General features: G+C 42.6%; 1 protein-coding gene across 1 annotated transcript; it reads right to left on the bottom strand.

The window, feature by feature from the left end:
* Window positions 1-1,778: 1,778 nt before the first annotated feature.
* On the bottom strand, window positions 1,779-19,999 carry LOC121556654. Its single transcript, XM_041870536.2, has 6 exons — window positions 19,565-19,999; window positions 18,466-18,596; window positions 18,085-18,258; window positions 4,782-4,946; window positions 3,068-3,179; window positions 1,779-2,878 (listed from the first exon to the last, which is right to left on the bottom strand). Exons 1-6 carry the CDS (start codon window positions 19,845-19,847, stop codon window positions 1,830-1,832), a joined length of 1,914 nt encoding a protein of 637 aa, XP_041726470.2. The 5' UTR covers window positions 19,848-19,999; the 3' UTR covers window positions 1,779-1,829.
* Between the last annotated feature and the right edge of the window lie 270 nt (window positions 20,000-20,269).

Here is a 20,269-nt window from a genome sequence, read left to right on the forward strand (position 1 = left end):
GCATTAGAATAATAGCCAGTGTGTAGAATGATAACCAAATATGCGAAGGTGGATATCGCATATTTCTACCTTTGTGTACCTATGAACATTCAAATCCATAATTATGCATTTCTGTATAGTACAGATCTGGGACCCTTGATGTAATTCCGTTACCGGATGTAAATCGACTTCACTTATAACCAAAATAGATTTTTTCAAACTCAAGGTGCCATGTCATAGCTGACACCCCATTCTTTCTGCAGACATCTTTGCATCTTAATTCAGAGCAGATATTCACCAAATTCAACAGAAAAGCATAACGGTTTATATAAGAAACTCTTTGCTGTACTTACAGAAACATGACATGATATTATAAAATGTTAACCACAGTCAAGCCTACCTGTAGTGCTTTAGTGTAGTGTATAGCCCATCTTTAACACTGTGATTCAAGTACATAACAATATGGACCATTTAAATCCATGTGTTGATTCAGTAATTAAGTATCATTGTTTTGGTTTGACTGAGATAAGGGTAACTCAGTCCCTGCAATGATACAAAAATAACCAAGTCAGTCAGCACAAAGTCAATTCTGTATTTTTTTTTTATGGTCACACACTCAACATGAAGTTCAGTACTTTAATTGCACAAACAATACATGTGACAAGTAGAATAACTTTTCTGTAAATCTGGTACCTTCACTTTGATAAAATACACTTTAAAATACTTTGGAAAAGGTTCAACATTACATTTCACACATCTTCACTACTTTATGTCAAGTAAACATGAATTAAGGCACTATAATTTCCTCATTATAAAACCAGCATCAAACAACAAGACAAGATTTTCACTTTTCATCAGTGAAGCTTTTTTACAGACACCATGCAACCAACCATCACCATATCATCTACTCTGCCTCGTCATACTCATTCTTTCCTCAGTTCTCCTCATCCAGTTCCCTACTACATCCAAAACCAACATAATTAACTACAAACTAACTAGTACTACATTACATGTCACTGTTACGAACCCCATGGCTTTAAACGTCTAGGGTGGATGGACATGAGACCCGTAACATAATTCATGCAAATTATAAGGGTGACATGGAACAGTGAGAAATAAAACTACACGACAACCATAAACTACCGTCAAACATAAAAGGTTTATTGTTGAACACACGGTAAAGGTTTGGGGAAAAAGGGCTGAGCAGGACCCAAGAAATGAAACAATAGTGTAAAACACCCCTAAACTGATCTTGCCTGCCTCAAGAACCGCTAAGCTACTGCTAATCATACAAAAATACAGTGGGTGGTCCGCTCAGGTCTAACTAGTGTTTTTAGACAGTTTTCTTCCTACGGGTAATGTACGCCCAAGGGCAACTTGCTTAAATTCCCCTTTTCCCAGAAACACACAAAGTTACCAAACAGAGTAACCAGCAACTTAGTGAGTACACAAAACACAGGACACCACAGTATCCATACTCACATACGAAAAGTAGTCTAACAAAGTTACCAAACAGAGGAACCAGCAACTTAGTGAGTAAACAAAACACAGGACACCACAGTATCCATACTCACATACGGAAATAGTCTCTCTCAACAAACACAACTGACCGGCTTTTAAACAATGGGATGTGTGATTGAAAAACCAGAAACAGGTGGTGCAATGCAGAGGAATGTTCACTGATTGGTCCACCTTAGCAATCAGCAGACACCCCAACGACCACCAATCAGGAACATACAGGACACCTGTGATTAGGGCAGAAGGAGAGGAAAAACACAAAAGACACAGGATACCTGTATCCGTAACAGTCACTTTAAACTATACTAGCTAATACTACATATCACTATAATCTATTCATGGGCTGTGTGCATTTTTTGCTGGTGTATCCTGAGGTAGCTCCTCTCTGAGAACCTCTTCCCGCAGTGTGTACAGGTGAACGGCCTTTCTCCTGTGTGGATCTTCAGATGCATCTTCAGATGGTGCTGGTGGGAGAACCTCTTCTCACACTGGGGGCAGCTGTAGGGTTTCTCCCCTGTGTGGACCCTCTGGTGCCTCTTCAGGTGGCCAGCCTGGGAGAAGCGCATGTGACACTGGGTACAGTTGAAGGGTTTCACCCCTGTGTGGACCCTCAGGTGCCTCTTCAGGTTGGACGGGTGGGAGAAACTGGCCCGGCATAGGTGGCAGACAAATGGTTTCTCCCCTGTATGCATCCTCTGGTGGCTCTTCATTTGTTTGGGGAAACTGAAGGCTTTCCCACAGAAAGAACACGGGAAGCGCTTCTCTTTGCCACCAGATCTGCTGATAGCATTACTACTACAGTCATTTGTCAATGGGCTTGTGTAGCCATTTAGTGTTGAGGCACTGGCATTGTCTGAGGTCTGGTTTAACATTAGGAGAGTGTGAGGAGGACGAAGGCCAGGGAGTGTCTGTGTTGTCGCAGGATCCATGTTCCAGTTGATAGATCCTATAGAAGGCAGGCTGAAGGCAGCACCTGTTAGGGGGTTAACCTGAGGCGCCATCAGTCTCTCTGAATCACAACTATAGGAGCAGGACGGAGCATCGCTAGCCGAGTCTGTGTCTTTTTTCTCCCACCGCATACGGACACCTCCCCGTCCCCGCAGACCAAATCTATGCATCGTCCTGGTCTCAGCCAGTCTGTTGTCATGGAGACTAAGTTTGGTTGTTGTTTTGTGTTCGACTGTCTGTTTCTGGTTGTGGTTAACAGTGTTGTTCTCCAGCCCAAAGTTGAGGACGCTGTCCCATCCACTGACCTTCACTGTGTCCCCTCTGGTCCTGGCCTGCTCAGTGAAGTTGTCCCCTGCGCTCTTGGCTGCACCCGTCTGGGTCTGAGAATCCAAGATGGCCGCCCAGTCTCTTCTGTTAGCCTCCAGCCAACCACCTGCAGGAAGAGTTTACAAAATAGACTTCACAAACATGGCAGAGAAAACTCTACATATGCAGTTTTTTTAGTCAATTACCTATTCAAGTTCATACATTATAATGTGTGTTATGAATGAAGAAAATGAAGAAAAAAACATTCCCATTGAAGATCTATTACTGTATGTAGGTATATGTATTTCTCCCTTACCTTGCTCCCCCATCTTTAGTCCACTGAGCAGGTCAATGCTCTCTGGTCCATCTTCTATTGTCTCCTCTTTGACTAGCAGCAGATCAGGCTTCCCATCCTCCATGTCTACTGACTGTAAGAGATACAGAGTGAGAGGATGTTGGATCATGAAATCTGATATGAGCACCCTGCTATGGAGCATCTTCTGATTGGGCAATAAGGCATTGCTATAAGTACTATGCAAACATGTTAGTTGATCTGATACTATGCAGCAAATGTGTTAGCTGATCTGATTACTTGACACTCTTTAAAGCTTTGATAATTTTAAAGGCATGGGCCCACACTTAAGACAAAATTAATAAAGACCTGGGCCCGTATCCACAAATTGGTTGTGTTCTGAGAATAGAGACATTTTACTCCTACTCTAATGGGTAAATAGGGAGCGAGTCAGTGGTTCATGTGGCACATGAAAATGCTTTTGAATTGTTAAAATAATATTTCTATATGATCAAACCATAAATAATCTAGACCTACATGCAACAGTATCTCTTGCGCTTTTTGACAATGATTTCACGAGGCTTAATTCACATGATATGCCTAAATACTTATAACCACTAGGCTAAATAAATAAACACGTTTTTCTTTTGATTATCTAATTTCCTACATCATGTTATTTTCAAGTTATCCCTTTGTAGCAATGGAAGGCATCTAGAGCTTATGTTAACTTTGATTGTGTTCGATGAAAATGATAGACCTTTAGTAAAACATTGTACGCAACATTATCGGCAAGTGACTTGGTGCCTACTGTGCCAAAGCGATATAGAGTTGTTCAAAAGGAGTGACGAGTGTGTTGATATAACAGCAATATTGTCAACATTTTGCTTTTAACAACCATCATAATTGGTTTTTAAAAAAAGGCTCTGCATGCCAACATATTGGGCAATAATTAAGAGTAGGCGAAGTGATGGTGTCAGGCGAAAATGTTATATCAACTGTTTTACCATTGCAACATTCACAGTCACATTCATTGTGGTTGTCTGAAACGTTCTATAGAGCAGGGGTTCCCAAACCGTTTCCCTCAGACCCTTCCAGCATTGGGGAACATCCTGCGATATTTGAGTGACTCAGGCATTACAACCAAATCTATGGGCTAAAAAATGTTAGCTGACATGGGCTAGTTGATCTGGACATGCAATGACTGACATGACAAGAGGAAAACGGATTATGCACTATCCAATTTTGAAATTCCACCCTGCCTCCCCACAGTTTGGGAACCACTGCTATAGAGTTCACAGCTGGCGAGGCCTCATTGCGATTGGTTATTCCCCATCATTTGTGACAATGCCAATGACTGTCATCACTATCTTTCCTTTGCGGTACCTCAAGATGTCGTGATTATCAACGGATAAACTTTTATGAGTCCTGGCTCAGACTTTGTCTGGGCAGTGTCTTAACATCATCCTAACACCTACTCTGAGCTGGGAGTGGTTTTAGTCTTAAAACAGGTTTGAACTGGATTCCTAGGACCTTTTCTGAGATGCCCAGGGACGTATCCACAAAGAGTCTAAGAGTAGAAGTGCTGATCAAGGATCAGGTCCCCACCTGTCTATATAGTCTTATTCATTATGATCTAAAAGGCTAAACTGATCCTAGATCAGCACTCCTACTCTGAGAGGCTTTGTGGATACAGACCCTGACCTAATACCATTCAGACAGTAGTTCACAGTGGACTCACCTCAGTGAGACTGTGAGTGGTCCTGTGCTGCTCAGCTGGTTCCTCTGTGGATTGAGGAGGTGGTGTAGTCTGGTTGTCCTCCATGACCATAGTCCCCTCAGGGTTCCCCAGACCCTCCTCACATCCCTCCTCCTTCACCAGCAGCACCTCTGGACCCTCCTCCTCCTGGAAGAGACAGGTGATACAGATTATACAGACATACACTCCCTCAGGTACGTACACACAGATAATAAACACACTTTCAACATGGAGTGTTTACCCATCCCAACTATGTTTGAGTCCTATACTGTAGTTACAGAATGACTTAATTGTTGTTAAAACCATCATGGTGGACATAAATATGATGTTGTGGGTAAGAACTATTGTGACATGTACAGTAGGTGTTTGTTAGTGTGTGGGTATGTAGGTATATTTAGTAAGTCTATAATGGTTATAAAGCGCTGCTGGGTGTATGCAGAATAGGGTGAGATCAGATGTGATGTATACTAAAGAGAGTCTCAATGAGAAAAAAAGTATTAGAATGATAAGTCCCATTTTGTGTTTATTAATAAACATAAACAATTTTTAAATACACCACACATATACAGTACCAGTCAAAAGTTTAGACACACCTACTCATTCCAGGGTTTTTCTTTATTTTTACTATTTTCGACATTGTAGATTAATAGTGAAGACATCAAAACTATGAAATAACACATATGGAATCATGTAGTAACCAAAATAGTGAGTTTCATCATATAGCCACCCTTTGCCTTGATGACAGCTTTGCACACTCTTAGCATTCTCTCAACCAGCTTCATGAGGTAGTCACCTGGAATGCCTTTCAATTAACAGGTGTGCCTTGTTAAAAGTTAATTTGTGGAATTTCATTCCTTCTTAATGCTTTTGAGCCAATCAATTGTGTTGTGACAAGGTAGGTGGGTGGTATACAGATGATAGCCCTATTTGGTAAAAGACCAAGTCCATATTATGACAAGAACAGCTCAAATAAACAAAGAGATGACAGTCCATCATTACTTTAAGACATGAAGGTCAGTCAATACGAAACATTTCTTCAAGTGCAGTCACAAAAGCCATCAAGCGCTATGACGAAACTGGCTCTCATGAGGACCCAGAGTTACCTCTGCTGCAGATTATAAGTTCATTAGAGTTACCAGCCTCAGAAATTGCAGCCCAAATAAATGCTTCACAGAGTTGAAGTAACAGACACATCTCAACATCAACTGTTCAGAGGAGACTGAGTGAATCAGGCCTTCATGGTCAAATTGCTGCAAAGAAACCACTACTAAAGGATACCAATAATAAGAAGAGACTTGCTTGGGCCAAGAAACACGAGCAATGAACATTAGACCGGTGGAAATGTGTCCTTCGGTCTGGAGTCCAAATTTGATATTTTGGGTTCCAACCGCCGTGTCTTTGTGAGACGCGGTGTGGGTGAACGGATGATCTCTGCATGTGTATTTCCCACCGTAAAGCATGGAGGAGGTGGTGTTATGGTGTGGGGGTGATTTGCTGGTGACTCTGTCTGTGATTTATTTAGAATTCAAGGCACACTTAACCAGCAGTCTGCAGCGATATGCCATCCCATCTGATTTGGGCTTAGTGGGACTATCATTTGTTTTTCAACAGGACAATGACCCAACACACCTCTAGGCTGTGTAATGGCTATTTGACCAAGAAGGAGAATGATGGAGTGCTGCATCAGATGACCTGGCCTCCACAATCCCCCGACCTCAACCCAATTGAGCTGGTTTGGGATGAGTCGGTCCGCAGAGTGAAGGAAAAGCAGCCAACAAGTACTCAGCATATGTGGGAACTCCTTCAAGACTGTTGGAAAAGCATTCCAGGTGAAGCTGGTTGAGAGAATGCCAAGAGTGTGCAAAGCTGTCATCAAGGCAAAGGGTGGCTATTTGAAGAATCTTAAAATATAAAATATATTTTGATTTGTTGAACACTTTTTTGGTTACTACATGATTCCATATGTTTTATTTCATAATTTTGATATCTTCACTATTATTCTACAATGTAAAAAATAACAAAAAACCCTTGAATTAGTACACAATATGTAACTGATAGATTAATTATTAATGACTAATTATTACACCCTGAAACTGTATATAATGTGTTAGAAATGTGTGAGTGTAGGACCAGTAAAGGCTATGGCATTGAGCCACTATTTAGCAATGTGAGTAAGAGTTAGGCCAGACAACAAAGACAACTGAGAAACTAAGATAAAGAGGCCTCCCAATTTAGGGAGGGGAGAAACTGTTATGAAAACATGGTGCAGAATATTGTGAGAACGGCAATAACTGAGTAATGCAGGGAGTAGGATATGTGTGTGTGTGTGTGTGTGTGTGTGTGTGTGTGTGTATATGTGTGTGTGTGTGAACTGATGGTCAGTAGAGCAGTTTTAGAGTGGAAAACTACAGCCCGCCTACAGAGGGGAGGGATTTTTTTTTTGTATGACGTATGAGTATAAAAGATGGACTCTGAAATTGTGATGGCAGAATTCTCAATGAATAAATATCTCTGACTATGCAGACCGGGACTCTGGCCGTTACTTAAATCCCAAAAGACTTACAACCTTTTGGGAGACGCACAGAGACACTGAAATAGTTTGTTAAATAATTCACGTAACAGCTTGGTCCTTCGAGCCGGATTCCAATACCCTGTTTCTGTCATTCCAGGTAACTCTGAAAACCGTCGACGGGCGAATGATACATTCGTAAATAGAAAGTCCTGCCCTTTGACATTAAGGGTTAAAACAGGCCAGAGGACACCTGATTAATGACAGAGACGGTGACGGAATCCAAACCTACATTGAATCTCGGCTGCAAGGATAAGGTCAGTAGTCTTTATTCATTACTTGGTGAAATTGATTTGACATCTTGCTAAAATATTGAAAAGTAGCAAATTGATCAATGCGTAGCCATTTTAAGTGAAATGTAGGGGACTGTCAGGAATTATCAAGATTACATTGTGGGGATAGATTCCTCCGTAGAGTAGGAGATAATTCTGGGGGACTAGTCAACCTGTTGGTGGGTCCGTAACGAATCACGGTAATAAGCCATTACCAAAAGAAACTACCCGGTGTTGAAATAGAAGGAACTATTAAAAGTACACCTATGGGATGTAACCTGTAAGAGATTATAGAACAGTCAACAAATAATCTGGGTTAAACAAATACAAAAAGTACACCAGAAGGAATTAAAATAGCATGTGTGAGAAATAGAAAGTCAAAAGTCACAAACAACTGTAGATTTTGCTGTAACTCTATCCGTTCTGGAGCCTTATAAACTCTGGGTTACCGATGGTGTTAACCAATAATCATATAAGGTTGTATACGTGTGAGACCTAATGTTTGCTCAAAAGTCACATCTATGAATAATTCCAGGTGGTTGTATAGAGGAGGAAGAACCCATTCCTGTTGTATGAGACTGTCAGGAATTATCAAGATTACATTGTGGGGATAAATCCCTCTGTAAAGTATGAGATAATTCTGGGGGACTAGTCAAGATTACATATACAGGAAGGGGTGATTCAAGGTGTTGTTGTGTGAAGCTGTTTTGAATTACTTGTTAAATTGACTTGTTATATAGTAGAGGTGGCTAAGGGATTTTTAACAGTACCAACCATGGGGGGCAAATCCTCACAAGAGGTCCCAGAATTTACTGGGGAAGAGAAATACTTGATGTAATTAAAATGGAATCCAGGGATAGAAGAAATCTCCATTATGTAACCAGGTGGAGGGAGAGGTATGGTTTTGAGGGACGTCTAGACGCAGATAAACTCGAATCCATGCTTAAACAGATACATAAGGTGTGTAAAGGAGAAAGAAGCAGTGAGAGAGAGAGAGAGTAGGAGGGGGCCAGTACCCACTGATAGCCTTACCTAATCTATTGGCGGGGAATGAAAGGGGCCCCAGCAACCTTAGATGTATACAGTAATAATAATAATATGCCATTTAGCAGACAGGCCATGAACACAGAGGACGTGGCCAGAGCGGTAGAAGGAATGACCCACCCCAAAACAGGAATAGTAAGGTTTGGGCTGCCGTTAGAGGGCAGTGGGTTTCAGGGGATGCCCAGAGGACACTTTTGCCATGGGCCGATCACGGAGAGTATGTTGGGAAAATAACTGAATTGTGTAATAGCCTCAGAGAGACATGCAATCCATCATGAGCAGAATACCAGACAGGACAGAGCCAAGAAAGAAGAGGAAGATGCAGAGTAACTAATTGCCACTCTGGGAGAGATGGCGGGTAGAACTAGAAACTTAGGAGAGAGAGGAGATAAGGCAGGAAAGAGTGAAGGCCACGGGGGAGAATAGGGGCTTTAACTGTAACAAGGAGGGGCACTTCGCCAAAGAATGTGAGGCCCCGTGTAAATACTGTGGCAAGATAGGCCATAACTTTTCCCGCTGCAAACATAAAGGAGAGGGCAAGAAGGGAAACCGGGGAGAGAAAAGAGAGAAGAGAGAGAGAGAAGTCCATCCCCCAGCTTTGAGCGTGAGGAAGAGGAAGATAAGGCGTGACTAGTCCTTGAGGGAGAAATAGTAGACTCTAGTGAGGGGAAGACTAAGGAACCCTTTGATCCAAATTGTGAGGTGTTTGAATTGGCTACTATTGACTTAGCACTTCAACAGGAACAGAAACCTTATTTGACATTGACAGTAATGGGTAAGAAAATTACATTCCTTTGTGATATGGGAGCCTGCAGGACAGCAATCTGTGCAACAGACAAGCCAGATGGAGTCAGGATTGATGGGGAGAAAATCATAGTGTGATCTGCCTCTGGTCATCAATTTATTGAAAGGTTATCAGCCCCAATAACCCTAAAACATGACCAATCAGGAGGAGAGGCAACCATACCCATCCTGATATCTAAGCTGTGTCCGGTAAATTTACTAGGACGTGATGTAATGACTAAATTGAATGTGGCCGTCATTTCCACTGAGAGAGGAATGAAAGTACACATAGTCAGAGACAATATGGTGGTCTGTGGGGAAGGGGAGCCATGTTATTGGTATAGCCAAGATTTGTTAAGGGGGGGGAATAACTGATATTCCCCGAACCTTGATGGAACTTGCTGATGATGTAGTACCAGGCCCCACTAAAATGTCCCCTGATGACCTACACTGTACTCTCTGGTATAACAAACACCCAGGTCCAGATGCAATCTATGAGGAAGCATTATTTAAAACCACAGAAAGGACTATAGCCTTGAAATGGTTTCACTATGACAACACCCACGCAGCAGTGGAGGTGGAACTAGGGCCCCAATGTTCAGGGAAAGATGGAGCCCACATGTGTCCCTAGCAAAGGAGCCAGCAGAGGACTGGAAAGACATGGGCCAGTGGGTATCCAAGGGTAAGAGGATCACTGATTGGGTCAATATTGTGAGTGGCGATGAACACAGCCCATCCACAGATAGTACATTTAGATGAGAATAGCAGATGCTGAGGAGAGGAATACCGGTTGACAGAACAACAGGAGTCAGACTTAAAAGAAGTTCCAGAGAATTTGTGGTTCCGGGGTCCAGCAGACGTAGGATTAATAAAAGGGGTAATTCCAGTACAGGTGATACCCAAATCTAATCATAGGCCATATCAGAAGAATTACCCTATGAAACCAGAAGCAATAAAAGGTTTGCAGTTTACCAAGAGCAGATTGGGAGGGACCTTGAGGGAGGGCCAATTCTCTGGGAGATAGTGAGGCCAGAAACAAAGGTGCAGTGTCCTGGAAATCACAGTCTGTTTTGTTTTTTTCAGTTCTGCTGGGAGTACATTTGATGATGGGGTTTTGTGTTGAATTAGAGACAGTGAGACCATTAGTCAATACCTAGGAGAGAAGAGAGGTTACGGTAGCAAAGACAGACAAGAAGGAAATGGTAATAGTGGAGACAGGAGTGAGTGGAAGTGTTACAATTGTGACAAAACGGGACATTTTGCTAGAGAATGTGAGGAACCGTGTAGTTACTGTGCAAGGAAAGGGCACCAGTTAAGAAACTGTAGGCAGAAGGGGAAGAGAGAAATCAGGAGTCCTCATGACCTGGCTGTTTGGTTGTTGTTTTTTAATTGGGGTTTTCAAATAAAAAACAACACACCTAGTATGATGTTTATAAAGGGTTGTTGTTTCAATTTTGGGGGGTTTTCAGCAGGTCAAGGGTGATAGGTCTTGGAGGAGCACGCACAGTGAATTTTATGGAGTTTTTCGGTTTTGGCTGAGTTTGGGGTATATATGATTTCTTATGAGAATGAATGTCATGAGGACTTAATGAACACTTGGGATAAGTAACATTTATGAAATATTTAGAATAATGGTCATGTTTGGTATACTATGGGATGGAACAGTTCGTTGAATACTTTCAATTGCCTCTGAACTCTGTTTTAACTTTCTGGTGTTAATTAATCATCCACACTGGTAAATTCTAAAGGCATGAGAGGAGGACTTTAAGATAGTTTATTTTACCAAGTTGAGGGTAATTTATAATACTGTGAAAAGTGTGAAGAAGATTATAATTTGGTAATAATATATATGATTTGAACCATAAAATAACAGAAGAGAGAGAGAGCTTTCCCTGAATGAGGGATACCTGTTGCTAGTCAATTGTACTAATCTTGGATTACTATTACGGGATAGAAGTAAATTGAGGTATTATCAAATGTTGTCATTTAAATTTCATTTTTAGTATGCTTTAATAAACAACAAGTTGGTATTTGAAACTAAATTAATGCAATGAGCTGCAGTAATCAGAGGAAGGCACAATCTAATGCGAAACAGCTATTACCTAGATAATTTATTTAGTAATGAGATGAGGAAGATAGGAGCAATAAAGAAGCAAGGGACAGTCTAAAAATTTTTATAAAAATAAGGGATGGCAATTGGATGATAAATTACCAATTTTACCTAAGTGATTGTTTAGGTAGGTGGTAATATTGACACATGGGCAGTGACATGTGTCAAAAGGAGGGATGGATGGTAGAGCAGATTAGACAACACTTTGTTGCATATGGGATTACAAATTATTTTAAAAAAATAAAAATAAAACGTTTGTTCAAGATGTGTTATCTGTGCTCAAAATAATCACCAGGGCAGATAAAGGGCACCTCAGGGTGAGTATCCTCCGGCTAAGTACCCTTTCCAGCAATTGGAAATTGATTTTATAGAGTTATCACAGAGTGAAGGGAAGAAATTTAGAGTAACCCCAGATAAAGATGGGTTATCCCCCTTTGAGAAAGTGTTTGGAAGACCTTACAGAATGCCACAGTTGGCAGGACCAGACAGGCAGACATAGAACTAGAGAGCACCCTAGCAGAACACGTGAGAAGGTAGTTTATTAACCACACCTGTATGTCAGAGGTTTTGTGCCCCACAGGTGAACTAAAGGAGAAGGTAACCCACTCCATCCAACCAGGTGACTGGGTGTGGATCCAATCCTTAAAGAAGAAAAACTGGAAGCAGCCCCGTTGGGAAGGTCTATATCAGGTCCTGTTGGTGACGGCCTTCGCTGTAAGAATCGCCGAAAGATCCACCTGGGTGCATGTCACACACTGCAAAAAGGTAAACCCAGCTACACCTGACGAACAAACACAGAGTTAGGAGAAAGAACCGATCACCACTAGGGCTCGGGGTTGGCTCCTTAACGAAGATTCCCTTACCCTGTCTGATCATCCCTGTGTGAGTTCGATAGAAGGTAAAGCAATGGGTTGGCCTCTGGCGTCTGACATGTTCTCAGGGCGAGGGTGGGGATTCACAGGTCTCCTGACGGTAGGTAGCTGTCTGATTGTGGGGGCCATATTCCTAACACACTCAAACCCTCCTGATCCGCCAGAAGTAGTAGTTAACCTAACACAAGTTGATAAAATAATACCTGAGCACAGTCTACGAAGGCATAGGAGACAGCTAGACGTAGGGAAAGGGGAAGTACTAGGGACTGTAGGGAAGGACATCACCTTTTGAGGTCTTTGCGGACCAGTTGGGGAGTTGGGGACTACTGGCTGGTAGTATCGTAAAGGATGGGAGATATATATGTATGTCACCATGTACATCCTGGGACTATGTAGTTGCTCATACCGAGCCGGGGGATATGTCAATCTCCATACACAGTTTAAGGACAGGTGGAGTATTGTGAAAGTAGGGAATTATCAGAAATGGCAGTGCGACCCATATAAGGGTAGGTACTGTCTGAAAGTCCGAATTATGCTAAAACAGGTTACAGACCTGACAAGTGAGATATCCTCTTCAACTGGGGCACCCTATAGAGTAAACCTCTCTGAGGGAGGTAGTGAGACCGGGGCTGTGGTGAAGATAGTGCAAACTATAGACCTGAAGGAAGTTGTACAGGTGGAGACGGGGTATAGAGATCCTAACCTGTGGTTGGAATGGATTCAGTATACGGCAATAACTATGTCTAAAGAGGACTGTTATGCCTGTGGGACAGCCAAACCAAGGTTCACAACTACTCCGTTCCCCTTGACAGGCTTTAACTCTCCGTCAGGTTTATCCTCCATGATTAAATTGTTCAAGCCACCTGGGAATGTGGTGAAGGAGTCTTGTAGTAACTTGCACTATCTGTATCCCCCGATAACAAAGTCACCCCGACCTAGGTTGCCTCCGTTTGAAGTCTCAGGGGATTCTTATTATTGTTTTTCTAGGACTAGTAAGATAGGATACAGGGTAGGGCATCTTAGCTCCTGCTCCCACACAGAGAATGTCACAACTAAAGAGACCATGACTAATCTCTCCTCTTTGTTGCAGCCAGAGGATTTTAGGAACCAAAACCAGGCCTGTGCTGACATCTGGTGGTTGTGTGGTGATAACAGATTGTGAACTCACCTACATACGCAAACAATCAAACGTGTCAGAGACTGGTGAGTTGTCACGTAGAAAGCGGGACCTCCTCCCGGGATCCTTTGATGAAAGGATATATATTGATGGGATAGGAGTACCTCGAGGGGTTCCAGAAGAATTCAAAGCTAGGAATCAGATCGCAGCTGGGTTTGAATCAAGTATTTTCTGGTGGTCAACAATTAATAAAAACATAGATTGAATAAATTATATTTACTATAACCAGCAAAGATTTTAAACCACACTCGTGATGCAATAAAGGGATTGGCTGAGCAGACAGCGGCAACTAGCTTAATGGCATGGCAGAATAGAATAGCTTTAGATATGCTTTTGGCTGAGCGGGGCGGAGTTTGTGTTCTGTTTGGATCTATGTGCTGTACTTTCATCCCCAACAATACAGCACCGGACGGGTCCGTGACCAAAGCGCTTCAGGGACTCACCACGCTGGCGAACGAACTGGCTGAGAACTCTGGTATTGATAGCTCCATAAACGGTTGGTTTGATAACATATTTGGTAAATGGAAAACTATTGTTGTAACTATTCTGGGTGCAGTTATAGCTTCTATGGGTATACTCGTTCTTTGTGGATGTTGTCTTATTCCCTGTGTCCGAGGGTTGGTGAGCAAGGCGATGGAGTAGGCGGTTTCCCAACAGATGGTGAGATACGGCCCAATCCCGGACTCCGACCTAAGGAATGAAGGATATGACCTACCAGGCTTGGTGGAGGACGACGACGATCCAGATAGTTTGAGACTGGATGTTTTCCTAGAACTATAAATCTCTAGTTTAAAAGTTATTGTAATGATATTTTGTGTATTAAAGTCTTGTTTTAAGTATGATGTACTAGTTACCATTGCTAAAAAGTAACGTTACGCTTTTAATCATGGGGTAACCCTGATGAACCTGTAATGTTTTTATATGCAAACCAACTTATATACTTCAATGAATGTGATTCATTTCTATAACAACATATATTTTGTATGTGTGTAATATTTAGTCAAAGGGTGGAATTGATAGATTAATTATTAATGACTAATTATTACACCCTGAAACTGTGTATGATGTGTTAGAAATGTGTGAGTGTAGGACCAGTAAAGGCTATGGCATTGAGCCACTATTTAGCAATGTGAGTAAGAGTTAGGCCAGACAACAAAGACAACTGAGAAACTAAGATAAAGAGGCCTCCCAATTTAGGGAGGGGAGAAACTGTTATGAAAACATGGTGCAGAATATTGTGAGAACGGCAATAACTGAGTAATGCAGGGAGTAGGATGTGTGTGTGTGTGTGTGTGTGTGTGTGTGTGTATGCATGTGTGTATATGTGTGTGTGTGTGTGTGAACTGATGGTCAGTAGAGCAGTTTTAGAGTGGAAAACTACAGCCCGCCTACAGAGGGGAGGGATTTGTTTTTGTATGACGTATGAGTATAAAAGATGGACTCTGAAATTGTGATGGCAGAATTCTCAATGAATAAATATCTCTGACTATGCAGACCGGGACTCTGGCCGTTACTTAAATCCCAAAAGACTTACAACCTTTTGGGAGACGCACAGAGACACTGAAATAGTTTGTTAAATAATTCACGTAACAGTAACAGACTTTTTAGGCTTATACAGTATATGCCTTATGCACAGAGTGTCAAAACATTAGGAACTAGGCTTGGGATGTAAACCATGTATACTGGGGTATTTGGAAATAGCCACAGGATGGTTTTTCAATACCGTATAAACTATTTATTTGCAGTTTTTCAATACATTTTTATATTTGTAGCTACTTTAGTAAATGCATGCAGTCAACTTGTGCAATACGTTAGGAGATAAAGCAGATTGCGTTCTTCACTAGACCGGTCACATTATTTTACATTATGAAGCTTACCGCAGTTCCCCAGAACAGTTGGTTTGCAAATAGCACAACAGGAGAAAGTGGGAGCAGGTGAGTCCAGCTGTGTAGACAGGGGTCACGTTTTATATTGAAAGTCAGTGTTTTTTTTGCTTTGATAGTGTGATCAGGGATGTGCAACTATAGTTTTCCTTCACAAAAAATACATTAGTGAAACAAATTCGGCAGAAAATAGCTTCATTTTCATCAGATAATTTAACTTACAATGAAAAAGCAAGGTCTTTTTTTTTGCAAAAGCGATGCATGGCCATCATCTTTCTAATATTTATCATGGAAAGAATGTAGCCAGCTACATTTCCTAATGTTTTGCGTAAAGTTAATCTTGCATTTTACCGGAGGAAAGTAAGCTGGCTACACCGAGAAAAGCTGTCTGCTGATAGAATGCCCGTTGGTGAATTCTCATCCGAGGAGAGAAGTGCAACTGAAGCACAATATTAGTCTGATGCCGAGCAGAAATTACAATTAGAAGCATTTTAGATATGCGTTTACAAAACAATTTATTTGTTTTTCCCTGCGTGTAAAACACCGAATTATGCGTTAACGCAACCCCTAAGTTTAACTTGCTAGTTATCTTAGTAAGTGGCTGAACTAATCAGGTGACGGGCATTTTTCTCCTCTCCTCTCTCAGCCTTTTCATCGTTAGAACCATTTTGGGAAACCGGGCCCTGGCATTTACATAATTACACTGATTGGCCCAAGAGGGCTCTATAGCAGTCAACTGAAATTCCAAACTTTGAACAAGCACATCCCCTGTCTAGACATGTTTACTGTTGCCTTGTTGTTGTTAAAACCATCGTGGTGGACATACACTGAGTGAACACAACATTAGTGTACTTTCCATGACAGACTGACCAGGTGAATCCAGGTGAAAGCTATGATCCCTTATTGATGTCACTTGTTTAATCCACTTCAATCAGTGTAGATGAATGAAAGGGAGGAGACAGGTTAAATAATTATTTTTAAGCCTTGAGACAACTGAGACATGGATTGTGTATGTGTACCATTCAGAGGGTGAATGGGCAAGACAAAAGATTGAAGTGCCCTTGAACGGGGTATGGTAGTAGGTGCCAGGCACGCCGGTTTGAGTGTATTAAGAACTGCAACGCTGCTGGGGTTTTCTCGCTCAACAGTTTACATGTGTATCAAGAATGTTCCACCACCCAAAGGACATCCAGCCAACTTGACAACTGTGGGAAGCATAGGAGTCAACATGGGCCAGCATCCCCGTGGAATGCTTTCGACACCTTGTAGAGTCCATGCCCCGACGAATTGAGGCTGTTCTGAGGGCAAAAGGGGGTAGACTCAATATTAGGAAGGTGTTCCACACAATGTCTGGATGCAATATTCTACCCAGGAACATTCAACACTGAAATCTGTTACTCTCATTATTCCAAATGCATCTGTGGATATTTTCTGCTGACAACAACGAAATTGTATCTTTACCTTTAATGCAGGGTTTAATCTAAATGTCTAACGAGTGGAAAGGTTACTTTCTATTTTATAGAGTGGAATGGTTTTTCTGCTGATGCATCCTGAGGTATCTCCTCTCTGAGAACCTCTTCCCACAGTGCGTACTGGCGAACGGCCTCTCTCCCATGTGGACCCTCTGGTGCCTCTTCAGGTCACCAGCCTGGGTAAAACGCATGTGACACTGGGTACAGCTGAAGGGTTTCTCCCCTGTGTGGACCCTCTGGTGCCTCTTCAGGTCACCAGCCTGGGCGAAGCACATGTGACACTGGCCACAGCTAAAGGGTTTCTCCCCTGTGTGGACCCTATGGTGCCTCTTCAGGTTGCCAGCCTTGGTGAAGTGCATGTGACACTGGGTACAGCTGAAGGATTTCTCCCCTGTATGGACCCTCTGGTGGATCTCCACCTTCTGGGGGCAGCTGAAGCCTTTGTTACAGAACATGCAGAGGAACCGTTTCTCTTTACTATTTTCTGATGTGGCTCCCCCTCCCTGAGCCTGGGCTCTAGCCGTGTCGTTTGAGATCAACACCTGATCGAAAAGGACGCGGCCGTGTAAATCGGAAGGCCCCATCGACGTGGACTCTGGGTCGCGATCCCCGAACGCGTGTAAAGGGGAGAGGGTCGCGACATTTATATTTGTCTCAAAGCTTTCCCTGTAGTCACTGGTGTTGCCCTGTGAGTGTCCTTCTCCTAAGTGAGTCTGGTCTGCATTCCATGTCAGAGGAGCATCGCCTTCCACTTTCACAGTCACCTCATCTACAACCAGACCCTCCCCTTTCTTATCTAGGAACCCTTCAGAGTATACACTACTACTGTACTGGTTCCAGTCCCCTCTTATTGGATTAGTCTGTGTATCCAAGACCAAAGGCTTGTCACCAGGTACCATTTCTGTCTCTGTAGCGTATGAACAGGACGGGTCATTCTGAGTCTGTAACAGGTCACTTGAATCCTGATGGGACAGAACCGTCCTCCTGTTACCATAAAGTAAATACTCTGAGCGGGGAGCAAGAGGACAGCCAAGTTGTCCCAGTCCCGTTAAAGTCTCGGTGTCGGTCTCTGACTTGAGGACGGCGTTCGGCGTTCCACTGACCTCCGTGCTTCTGCGTTGGGTCCTGGGCTGCACTGGGGCGGTGGTGGGGTCCTCTGTGGCTTCAGGGGACGCTCCAGCCGCTCCAGTCTGAATGTCTCTGCTGTGCCGTGGGTCCTCCTCTCCTTCAGACCTCTCCTGCTTGACTCCAGGACCTGCAGCCTCTGTATCTGCAGACTGACACAAGAAGAGAGGAGGTTATTATCAGTACATGAGTTAAATTGTATAACAATGTTGTAGGGAAGTCTCATAAGCTCCCCTATGGCAGATAAATAAGGATGTACATGTAAGCAAGTGAATAGCTGAGGGGAGCCTTTCTGAAATAAACAGGCTACATTTGATTTACAAAGTAGCACAAGTTTTATGCAACATTATTAAACTAACCTCTATCAAGATAACATGCTGGGTTGAGGTTCCACTTCCCTCATCAAAAGTGATTGGTTGGTCATCTCTCAATGTATTGTGTCCCACTGGCTTCACAAAGCTCCTGTGGTCTCCAGTGAGATGTCCATCACCTGAGAGAGTGATTGGGGGAAAAGAGGTGGTTTGGTTAGCTACTGTCAATGCTATAGTGTACACTATTGACACTGTCTAGAATTGGCAAGGACATAAGGTAACACTTCTCATAACTTCTTGATATACTATTTATTGATTGATGTATTATGTTCTATGTATCACATTGTTTTCATTGCCTAAATAATAGGAAATGCAGTAAATCAAGAATCTGGTAAGAATGAGTGTCTTTGAGCAAGACAGTTAGATAATTAATCAAGGGAATTATTGCATAATATCCAAAAACTGCCCAAGACCCAATTCTTGGCAACACATCTCAATAGGGTCCAGTTGCGAGGTCATCTCTCAGAGCAGTCATCCCTCAAGAAAAGTGGTGGTGTCTAAAGTAGTGGATGTTTCGAAAGGAACCATATAAGAAGAAGTGGGGATTTCAAAAGGTAGCATATAAAAGGAAGTGGGGATTTCGAATGGAGTCTTAACACTAGAAGCGCTGGAATTCCATAACTACTAGAACCGCCATGACTTGATATTTCAATTATATTCGGCGTATGTGACAAATTTGATTTGCATTTACGAAAAACTTAAGGTTACATACTTGGCTACCGGTAGGTAACGTTCAAAGACACAGCTCACAATATACATATCATTTTTTGCATAACTGAAATTCCTTACTGTCATCTCTGCAGACCATGACTAACGTCCGATAACCCAAACGACGTCTTGAGTGGCACCTTTAGAAAACCCCACCTCTCCTTATATGGTTCCTTTCGAAATGTCCACTCCTTTCGAAACCCCTACGTTTCCTAAGCGATGCACTGCATTGAGAGATTGACTTACATATCAGTAGGTGGCAACATAGAGACCCTACGGTCCTCTCTGAGAGATGATGTCGCAGCTGGACCGCCCTCATATCTGAACACATGTGCAGGACGCGACAGGCCGCGCAGCCTCGGCCTTCTGCAAAATGTACCTCTTGCTATTCCTCTGTATCGGTCAAGGATCTTGACACTACTGGGACGACTGGCGAGGCCGCGCTCTCGCATTGTCCTCTCTGTGCGCTCCCGTGCCACCTTCAGTTCCAGTAGCTGTAGTTTCCTACGCAATGTACTGTTTTCTTTCTGGGTTTGAGTTCTTTCCAAACGAAACACTGCATAGTCGTCGTCTACGAGTTTACATATTTCTGCCACGGCTGCATTCGCTAGCACCTCCATTATGGAGGCTATTTGAGTGTGAAAAACCATACAGTTAGCCATTTTTAGCAAACGTTAGTATCTAGCGTTACATATATAACATCTATCGACAACGTCTTGTCTCCAATGCGAATTAAAGACTACATGTGGTAAGTGTGTGATGCTGTGCAGTTCAATTAGTCATATCTTGAGTTCCAGGGTGTTAACTCTAACCTGGAAACTGTTCTTGGTCACTGTTTACTTCTTCTTCTTCGTGTGATTTTCCGGCAGACTAGACGCTGTGTTGCGTATTGTTGCATTTCACAGGTCGGAGTGTGAATCGCACATTTTGTTCACAAAAAAGAAGCTCTAACAGATCCTGGATGGAACCCGTTCTCTCAAACCCCCCTGCACTACAATCTCTGCTGCTGCTACTACCAAATCAATATTCTGGGATTTCCATTCCATTTGTGTGGGACAATTAATGACCATAGCAATAAACGGAC

This window comes from Coregonus clupeaformis, unplaced genomic scaffold, assembly GCF_020615455.1.
Source record: "Coregonus clupeaformis isolate EN_2021a unplaced genomic scaffold, ASM2061545v1 scaf0710, whole genome shotgun sequence".
Classification (NCBI taxonomy): Eukaryota; Metazoa; Chordata; class Actinopteri; order Salmoniformes; family Salmonidae; genus Coregonus; species Coregonus clupeaformis.